The sequence below is a fragment of the Tachysurus vachellii genome, chromosome 22 (assembly GCF_030014155.1).
Source record: "Tachysurus vachellii isolate PV-2020 chromosome 22, HZAU_Pvac_v1, whole genome shotgun sequence".
Classification (NCBI taxonomy): Eukaryota; Metazoa; Chordata; class Actinopteri; order Siluriformes; family Bagridae; genus Tachysurus; species Tachysurus vachellii.
In genome coordinates, this window is record NC_083481.1 from 3,186,864 (window position 1) to 3,197,375 (window position 10,512).

At 41.7% G+C, this 10,512-nt stretch overlaps 1 protein-coding gene across 2 annotated transcripts; it reads right to left on the reverse strand.

The window, feature by feature from the left end:
• Positions 1-578: 578 nt before the first annotated feature.
• si:ch211-112f3.4 (EF-hand and coiled-coil domain-containing protein 1) lies at positions 579-8,136 on the reverse strand. Of its 2 annotated transcripts, none has more exons than XM_060858618.1 (7): positions 7,294-8,136; positions 6,342-6,894; positions 2,579-2,700; positions 2,192-2,327; positions 1,563-1,710; positions 1,156-1,225; positions 579-908 (listed from the first exon to the last, which is right to left on the reverse strand). In XM_060858618.1, the coding sequence occupies exons 1-7, from the start codon at positions 7,862-7,864 to the stop codon at positions 670-672; spliced, it is 1,839 nt and encodes a 612-aa protein (XP_060714601.1). In that variant the 5' UTR covers positions 7,865-8,136; the 3' UTR covers positions 579-669. The 2 variants fall into 2 exon arrangements, with proteins under 2 accessions (XP_060714601.1, XP_060714602.1); XM_060858619.1 differs by having other exon boundaries at positions 579-928; positions 7,294-8,133.
• Positions 8,137-10,512: the final 2,376 nt, after the last annotated feature.

The following is a 10,512-nucleotide window of genomic DNA, read 5'->3' on the forward strand; positions in this document are numbered from 1 at the left end:
GGGGAACTTCCTCACAGGTATTCTGATGACGTCACATGCTCCACTTACCTCCAAATGTTTTGGCACCCTAGCTTTCTGTAAAAGCACTGGCCTTTGCGAATACTTGCATCGTCGAAGCCAACATCAAAGTTTGTCACGACGAACTTTACAAATCCAGTTCAAACTGAGGGCATTTTAAAGTTCACCAGTCCACCTACTGGTTTGTTTTTGATGTTCGAACGAAACCAGAGAATCCCTGAAATTCTCCACTTTTGAACCTGGGATCCCGGAGCTGTGATACAATCTTCCAGGAACAGAATTAAATCCTGATGGGAAAATGTTTACAGAAGTTCCGATTACAGTATACTGACATTTGTTTTTACTCTTTCCAGCATGAAAGAAGGATAAGCGAGCGGTGACTTGGAATTAAGGCGATATCATAATACACGGATGTGAATCTGTAACCAAATCCTGGAAAAAACAATTAGATCCTGATGGGAAAATAGTTTAATGGCAACCGCTAAGTTTTTCTTAGGAAGTAAGACAATATGTGATTTTTTTTTTTTTTTCTTTTTTAGGAAGTCAGCACACACAGAGGATTTGTATTCTTACATACGTATAATTCTGAGAAACAAATTAGATACATGATCATACACACAGGTTTAGATTTATGTTTAAAACATTAAGGTTTTATCCAAACAGCTCACAAGGTCTGGATTTAAGGATCTTCCTCAAAGATATCAGCCAATTAGGAGCCTTAACCCCTTCACACCGCTTCCCTGGGTTAACAGACGAGAGAGTCAGCAGGAGATGAGGAGAGGGTTTGTGGTGTTCTGGTGATGTGGGTTCACACCTCGCCACGTTGTAACGTCTCCATCTACACACACCAGTTCGCTGGAGATCAGCTGCTGACAAAGAGCCTCCACCACCTGGAAGACAGGGATCCATTCTGTAGCAAAGACACACGTTAGATCATTCGTGCACCTTGTGATCTGTGCACTATTTATATTTCAGTGGGGGATTCATACTTTTGTACTAATACGATTAATACGTCTTTCTGACCCAGATCGTCAGTTTTATATCAATTTATATAAAATGAACAATAAAGGAAGTGTGTTTTAAATAAATCATTAGATATTAATACTCATTAAAATCATTAAACGCTGTGTTTCCTACCTTGGCCTTTGGAGTTGCAGAGATTTAGCGTGTTCAGCAGGATTTTACTCAGAGTTCTACGCGAGATTCTCTGTCAGCAGAAGAGAAAACATGATGTCTTGAGATGTTTTTATCACTTTTGAGAATTTAAACATAGTTCATCACTAAGAACAATTCAGAGGCGGTGCAATAAAACGGCTTCGCCACCAGATGGCGGTGCTGCGCTATTATTACTATAAGCGGCATATTTTCAGATGTAAAAAAAGGGGGGAATTATTATTATTGTTGTTGTTGTTATTGTTGTTACTATTATTATTATTATTATTACGGGACCCTAAAAGGTTTTTAAAAAAATCATGTATAATTATTTCATGTGGTTTGAGCTGGATTTGTAGGATATAAACAGAACTTTATATACATGTTCTTACTTTATCAGGTTTCTTTTCGTCCAGAATCACGTGGTGTCTTCGTCCCTTTGTCTTTGTCTCTGGTGTCTCAGAGCAGCTGATGGGACTGTTGTGATGTCCTGTAGAGATCTGGGACAGGAGCAGATGACACAGCGCCATCTTCTGACATCTAGCAAAAAAACACATAAATATAAAGGAGATAAACTTCATGTACACCTGAACTCTGTGTGTGTGTGTGTGTGTGTGTGTGTGTGTGTGTGTGTGTGTGTGTGTGTGTGTGTGTGTGTGTGAGAGAGTGTGTTTTGTGACAGTGAGTGTGTGTTGTGTGAGTGTGTGGTGACTGTGTGTGTGTGTGTGTGAGTATGTGTGTGGGTTAGTGTGTGTGTGTGTTGTGACAGTGTGTACGTGTGTGTGTCTGTGTGTGTGTGTTGTGACAGTGTGTGTGTGTGTGTGTGTGTGTGTGTGTGAGTGTGTGTTGTGACAGTGTGTGTGAGTGTGTGTGCGTGTTGTGACAGTGTGTGTGAGTGTGTGTTGTGACAGTGTGTGTGAGTGTGTGTGAGTGTTGTGACAGTGTGTGTGAGTGTGTGTGTGTGTGGTGTGACAGTGTGTGTGAGTGTGTGTGTGAGTGTGTGTGTGACACATCTCCTCACCCCTTTGCGCAGTTGTAGAGTTTGTTAATAAGTCTCTTCACCTCCAGCAGACAGCACTGGCCTTCCTCGTTCCCCTTCACCTCCTCCTCCTCGTCTGAGGCTGCTCGACCCTCCACCGCCCTCTGCAGGGCTTCTTCTGCCATAACACGATGAAGCAGTCATTTACATTACACATACTAAATAAACCATTAAAATCAGCTTCGATAAAAGTACGAAAAGTTAGAACATTTAAAAAGCTGAAAAAAATAATTCAGTGGTGTGTTTATTTCCTCAAACATTTCACTTCTGATTCGCTCAAAAAGTATGACGAATCATAAGAGGGACAAATACAAACAGACAGTTACACTTTCATAATGTGGGAAAAAGAATTGAATTGATCTTTCTCACCTCCTTCCTCCTTGATGAGCGCCTCGTCTCTGCCTGTGGGAATCACCCGTGCCCTGGGATCCACAGACTCGACCGGAGGTTCGGGTCCTCTTTCACTCTCAGTCCTGCAGGCGCACTGAAATCTGGGACCAAATAAAATGTATGTAAAAACAAGAAGCGGAGGAAATGTTGTGACTGAAATGTTAATAATTAAAATTTAGAATTATCAGGTCAAAATGACAGTAAAGTCTAAAACGATTCAGGACTCTGTCGTTCTTTCGGTGTGTTTTAGACGTGTTTTTCCCTCTGTTGATAATCTTACACTGAATTTTAGTGCTGAAGATAAATCTGAGCTGATTTTTAGATGAACAAACACTCAGATCGTCTCAGAGAGCAGAAATGGGTTTGATATCAACATTTACTCTGAAGATACAAACATCTGTGTGGAGAAAATAAACCTGGAACTTTCCTATGTATATATCACCTCTAGTATTGTAGAGAAAAACAGAAATAGTGATGAAACTCTACACATTATTAAAGTCCTGAGTGTCTACATTCATATGAGCTTCATATTAACACCACTGTGGAGTGAGACGTGACGAAGACGTTCGATCGTCAACACGGACACGACAGTCTTTAATCATCTTTTCAGTAGTTTTATGTTCTGCATCATTTTAGAAAAACTCCAGCATGGTGTTTATAGGGGTCACGGTGGCTTAGTGGTCAGCACGTTCACCTCACACCTCCAGGGTTGGGGGTTCGATTCCCGCCTCCGCCTTGTGTGTGTGGAGTTTGCATGTTCTCCCCGTGCCTCGGGGGTTTCCTCCGGGTACTCCGGTTTCCTCCCCCGGTCCAAAGACATGCATGGTAGGTTGATTGGCATCTCTGGAAAATTGTCCTTAGTGTGTGATTGCGTGAGTGAATGAGAGTGTGTGTGTGTGTGCCCTGTGATGGGTTGGCACTCCGTCCAGGATGTATCCTGCCTTGATGCCCCGATGACGCCTGAGATAGGCACAGGCTCCCCGTGACCCGAGGTAGTTCGGATAAGCGGTAGAAGATGAATGAATGATGTTTATACTGAAATATGATTGGCTTGGCTTGTAAGTCGTGACGTTGATGTTGATTAGCATGAACGTTCTCGCAGTGTGTGTAGAAGTAAAGGATTAAAGCCCCGCTGCATCGCTCACTTTAGGTACAGATGACGTGAAGGCTAAAATCTTACCGCACCACAATCAGCAAGTGGGATGGCATTATGGGTAACGTAGTGAAAAAAGAGCCAGATAAAGCATGTTGTTGATATATATCTATATTTGTATATGATAAATATGTTCTTTTTAAAGATTAAACCTTTAAACTCAGTGCTCCAGAGTGGCATCTTATATATTAAGCAGCGTAGTTGGTGTGTGTACAGTACAGTAAGTGTGTAAGTGTCGATACAGCGCTGTGTGTTGTCAGTGTAAACACTAAGGGATGCCGCAGGCTGAAACTTGTCAGTTTAGTAAAGGAATGAACATTACACCATCACTGAGCTGCTCTGATGATTTTAATTAATCACAGCCTCAGGTGTTTGGGTGGATCAGTAATCACAGTATACATGGAGTTAAAAAGGCATCAAATATTTTTACGACCGCTTCGTAAAGACTGGAATTTCTTTTAACGACTTTTCAACTTCGTATATTATATTTATTCTGCATTGCGATTGGTCAAAAGATTTTTCTGTAACGGCGGATCGGATACTAGAGCCGGAGAGAAAAAGACACGTTATCAACAAGATCTAGCTTTTTTTTTTTTCAACAGACGATCCAGAGTGTTCATTATAAACGTATAAAAAGTACAATGTGTTGTCGATGCTGTATAAAATTCGATTCGTGTCGATTCAGTTTAACTTGTATAGCGCTTTTAACATTGGAGATTGTCTCAAAGCAGCTTTACAGAACATAAGAGATTCAGATTGATATTAGACTTATATTTATATGTGTTTTTATATAGCCCTGAAATATAAAAGTAATAAAGCACTTTATAGGGATTTTATTAGAAAATGTCAACAACATTTACAAAAAACATTTCAGGCTAGTAACAGAAACGGCTTTGTGACATCACGACCCCGAGTGTTTTATTTTTCGCTTCATCTCTCGCAGAGTCTCGCTGCGCTCCTGATATTTTATCCTCTTGTATACGTGTTACACGGTCGAGATATATTATCCTGACTTGAAGTCGTTGCAGTCATCGTCCCCTCTGGCTGTTTTGGTGTTTGAAACAGAACGAAAGCGAGCCCTAGACTGAAGAGACTGGGAGGAGACTAAACCACACAGCTTTGAAGTTTGATGGAGCTGTGTGCTTTTGATTCACTGCCAGGCTCCAGAGCAAATCTGGTGCTAGAACAGGATACGCTAATGACACGGTGCAGCGTCTGTCTGCTTTAGTCAGACTTAAAGGATAATGACTAAGAGGCTAGAGAAGGAAACTAACCTGAAATGTGTTGCGGTTGTCATGAAGCCGTTTCTAAGGAAAACGAGCATCCCTAAAAGTTTTGTGCTCATCGATGTAATTCCTGTCCTGGACCACGCCCATCACTTGACTCATCTCTGATCCTCCTTATCCTCGGGGCTCAAATTAATATCCAGCAACAGTGAAATATTCTAAACATCTGCAAGACGTGAACGATATCCTGGGCCTCTTAGTGGAAACTGAGCTACTTCGTAAAAGAAAAGTCTATGATTATCGTAATAATGTGAAAAACTTTGATGGTGTATTTAAAAAAAAAAAAAAAGAATATTCTTTTGTTTTGTTTTTTCACACTAGTACGCTGAAGGTGTATCATGAACGGAAGTGTGTGTGTGTGTGTGTGTGTGTGTGTGTGTGTGTGTGTGTGAGACACACTGCTTTGCAACAAGGAATAACAAGTGTGATATTGAAAAAAATCCAAATGCACAGTAACAGATGGGCGTGGCCTAATATTCTCATGAGCATGTTTGATTGACAGCCATCTACCCAAAATGAAAAACCTATCTAGTTAAACACTAAAACTAACACCAAAAGTGTGGAGACACAAATTTAGGTTGTACTTCGATGATTGTGAGAATCATACAAAAGTTTTGGCACCCCCTTTTGGCACGCTATAGAATTAGGGGTTAAAATGTGCTACGATTCAAGAAAATCCCATTAATCATTAAAGCAATCAGAAATGCGACCAAATTGTAGGTTTGTAGGTTGATTTACATACTGTTTTAACCGGTAAATCTAATCACAAGACGACATGACAAGTTCTTCAATATAGTGAGGTCACAAAAAAGTCCCGAAGGCCAGTCAGTGCCTTAAAGACTCAATCCATAAAACAAGACTGCACCGTGATCACTGGCGAGTCATTGTCATGCCTTGAATAACTTGTGCTCGAAATAAACATGGACACACCTCATAAAATCACTATCCGTTAGACCGTCCAGGAACTTTCTAGAAAGGATTCTCCAGCATTTGAGCTTTGTAACAATCAGATATAAAGCTTTAACTTTTATGATATCCGACAGAGGAGTTTAAACTTTGTGGTTTATCAGTTTTATAATGAGAGAGTAAACGATAGATAGATAGATAGATAGATAGATAGATAGATAGATAGATAGATAGATAGATAGATAGAAAGATAGATAGATAGGATCAGTTCTCGATGATATTGGAATGTCACAAGTAATTTAACTTACTGTGTTGATCTTGTATTTATTTTTCTTATCCAGTGTATTACTGGATGTGATCTAATTACCAGAAAGGCCCCGTGTCAGATTATAGCTACCTGAGCGTCTCCAGTTCCACCTCGAGCTTTTGGACTTTCTCCTGCAGTGGCCTGACTTGCTGCGCCTGATCCTGGATGTCTTTGACCCATGCCAGACCTGCAGCAAGAGCCGCCCGTGCCTCCTCCGCCCTCCTCTTGATCTCGGCGCTCTCTCTTCTCAGCCTCGCAACCGTTTCTTCCAGCCTGCTGACCTCGCCAAAGGCAGATAACAGCTCCTCCTCCAGCCTCTGGTTGAACCTCATCGCCTCCTCCAGCTGTCCGTCACGTGAAGCACGGATCAACGCTAGCTCTCTGAGCAGGTCCTTTGTGCGCCTGGTTTGTTTAGTTTGTCTCGGTTTGGGCTCGCTGCCAGCGAAGCAGGTTTGCCTTTCAGTGATTTGTGGAGAGTTTCTGGCAGGTGTGTACAGACGCTCCCTCTTCAGAGCCACCTCAAGGGACATGCATCGAGCGTCGCTGCTCTGGAGAGCCGAACGCAGGTCTTCAACAAGCTCTCTCAGACCGCAGTTCTCCATCTCCACCTGCTCCTGCCAGGATCTCTGCTGAACTTTCTGTCCTGCAGTTAATGAATTAAACGTTCAAGAGTCAAAAACGATACATAAAAATGTACCATTTCATTCATGTCCACAATTACTGTAAAAACAATGTGTTAAATAAAAGACATCAGTCTTCCTCATGACCGTTGAGTCTTCCTCAGGACAAACCTTCTGCTTCTGTAGTGGGAAAGTGGCTTATGGAGCATTTGATTGATGCTGCTGTGACAAGAAACTTGTAAATGAAGATGAATAGAAAGTGAAGATTAAAGGCATTCAAGTGCATCCTACTGTATTTATCAAATCTAGCAAATACTAAACAGGAACTCGTGACGCATCATATAAACACCACAGTAGAACAATAACAAATAAAAAATAACTTCAAGACAGCTGATGAATCTTCAGGAATCTCGGATTTTTACCTGCTTGTATGGATTCCGTTGGATTTTCCGTCCTGTCGCGTGACGTCCTGTTTCCAGCGCTCGTTTCCCGGCTTAAGTCGAAGCTGACGCACTTTCTTCGCCGCGTGCGCGGCCACCGGAGCCTGATCTCGCGCTCCACGTGCTCCGTTTCCACGCTGACCGGAAGGCGCGCGGATGTTGGCGAGTCTTGCGCTCGGACGGCGAAGAAACCACAGAGGCGCGAGTGAAACTCCCTGAAGCTGAGCGCGGGAGAAAGAGCCGTACACACGTCCCGGTCCTCGCGCGTTCGGTCCTCATCCTCTTCCTCCTTCTTCTCCTTGCTCACACCGAGTACCGAGCAGAGCAGATTGAAGTCCTGTTCGGACACCACATCACTGCTGCCGCTGCTGCCGGTGTAAGCGAGGTGGTGGAAGACCTCTTGCAGGTACTGGTCGATGCCGGTTGCCAGCACCACGATCTCGTTGTCTACTCCGCTGGGCTCACGGGAGAAATGGTGCGCAAGAGCGCAGCGCAGCCACTCGGTTTTACGCGCGGCGCGAATCGGCTGCTGTGGCGCACACGCTCGAGACATTTAGGTGATTAAAATTATAAAATCACGTGCAAGTCGATGAGAAATCAGTGGCAGCTCTTGATGAATGCATCAGACAATGAAGTTATTAATAAACCTAGAAATAAACTGCTGTAGAAACGGAGAGAAAAAGATTCAGTGCGCGCGCTTTAACACCTCCAGGATTCTGCCTCCACCCGAAGGACTGACAGATGAGATGAAGCTCTGACTTGTAAAGGCTCTGAGCCTCGCCCAGGCATTTCACCTCTCAGCTCAGGTTCGAGTCCTGAACTGCGATCAAAATAGTGACGCCTGCAGGCACAGAAACCAGAGTTCACACGTGAGGTTGCCAGATATATGGAATATACTGTGTAGGAAATGTTTTTTTTTTTCTGTGATGGAGATATCATTTGTAAATTCTGTAAAATGCAATCTTTTCTGTTTATTGTGAAATATTATTTTGGATTACAAATAGCAATTTGGACGTATGTATATACAGTAAAGTACATGATTTCAATCATGTGTTATGGGAAATGAATCAACGACAGCATGGTGCATCTACATAAGCCCCGTTCACACTGCAGGTAAAAGTGGCCCAAATCTGATTTTTTTGGGGTCAAGTGACCAGGTCAGACTTCTTCAGGAGTAGTGTGAACACTCAAATCTAGCCCAAATCTGATTTTTTCAAATCAGATACAGACCACTTCCATATGTGGTCCTGAATCAGACCCAAATCTGATTATTTCCAATGTGGCCGCAGTGTGAACAACCGAGGCGGATTTGATGCGACTTTTACGTCAATCTACATCGACATTCGTCACAATTACACACCGGCGAGTTCGCACACAAACGTGACTACGCCTACAAAATGGATCAAATAATCAAAAGTTGCCCTCGACATCCGAAAATTTTCAAAACACTGCGTCTCTGTGCTGCCATTACACAAACATTTAGAAAGAAAAGCGAAAATGCTTACTTCCTCCATAACCTCGCTAACTTTAGCACAACGGCGTGCTGCGCGTGACGTCATTGCGCATGCGGGTCAGTTCAAAACAGCAAACAGTTCACACTGGTATCTGATATAGGCCACATTTTAAAAGGTAACGTGAACAGTCAAACAAAAAAATCAGATCTGAGCAAAATATCCGAATTGAGCATTAAGACTTGCAGTGTGAACACGGCTATAGTCACCTAAGCACAACAAAGCTCATTATATTCCTGTACAAACACATCCTTTTTATACACAGCAACTTATCAACGTATTATTATAGCGTCTTACATTTTTAATCAGTTTATAGTTATTATAACGTGTGGGAAATTCAAGAAACAGGATATTTCCTATTTTAGTTTCTACAGCTAACACAGAAGCTATAAACATCCCTTCCTCAGAAACCTCTCTGTTTTTTCTTCTATTTGAATTAAAATGTCCCGAAAAGTCACTGGAGAGTTCATCAGCGATGACGCAGCAATGCCATTACAATACAATTGATCTGAGAATAAATCTGATTATTATTATTAGTACTATTATTATTATTATTATTATTATTAGTCTCAAATTGTTTGAAGTGTTGACTAAACAAATCCCTGTGAATAAGATGTTACTATAGAAACGTATATACGAATGAGCGCAGTAATATCAACCTGTGATTTGTCTGGTAGCCGGCACTACTTTCCAAACTGACCGATCAGATTTGAGACTTCAACACCAATGTGGTGAAAATATTGGGCAACAAAGACTTGCACACATTTGTCTTCGTAATCAGTTCAACGTCTCAGGACAGTTAGGTAGCTGTTGTTGCTATAGAAACACGTAAATCCAAACCTGCATTACATTCACAGCTGCTGTTAGAGAAAATGAGCCACCTGTAAGCTTAGCGTCGTAAAGCTTAAAAGCAAATGACGTCCTTTTGCACTTCATGTGGGCAAAGTTTAAACAGCCGCAGAGTTGATTCCGCCACCGCTGTTTGCCGAAGGTACAGCGCAAACCAAACAGAGAACGGTCCTACAGAAGGTACAGAATGAGAAGCCAAACATCTCAAATTACCTTTAATACACATGATTAACCTTTCAGGTGATTCTGTATAAAGTTTTTTTTAAACAGAGACATTTTAGAAACAGGGTGTGATTCCTTAGCGTTTGTAGATATTTCCTCATCGTTTGCCTCTCAATGGCCAGTTAAATAAATCACTTCATACTGCAGAACCTCATTTATTTTCTCAAGACAGAAAGGTACTGTTGTTACAAAAGGGCACCTGGACACAAAGGTAAGCCGTATCGTATGACTTCTGACATGGCACGGTTTTGTTTCTAGCTGTATAAAAGTGAGTCACTTGTGCCGCCAGTCACGCTTTTGTTGTTTTTCGTCTGAATCGTCTGAATCTGTAAAGCGAGATAACGCCAGCGCTCCTCGGGTTCTCACTATCAGTTCTGTCTTGATCACATTTTCTAGACAAGCTCAGACTAGAAATTCATGTCTTGTGTCTTCATTTGTCTATTCTGTATATTTCTTTTTAAAATGTCCTTAGATTCATGTGTAATGTTTAATATCTGAGGAAAAACGATCGATACTAAAGTGGTGAAGTGGTGAAGCTGAGTTCATATCTCTAATTTTAATCACAGCAATTTACCCAATTATATTTAATAAAAGAAATATATTATTTGTTATTTTAGTC

Excerpts from the sequence above, each read along its gene's own strand:
- si:ch211-112f3.4 (XM_060858618.1), bottom strand. The coding sequence starts at position 7,864 with ATGTCTCGAGCGTGTGCGCCACAGCAGCCGATTCGCGCCGCGCGTAAA. Across the intron at positions 6,895-7,293 it reads AACGGAATCCATACAAGCAG|GACAGAAAGTTCAGCAGAGA; the intron begins GTAAAAATCCGA and ends CATTAACTGCAG. Across the intron at positions 1,711-2,191 it reads CTCTACAACTGCGCAAAGGG|ATGTCAGAAGATGGCGCTGT; the intron begins GTGAGGAGATGT and ends TTTTTTTGCTAG.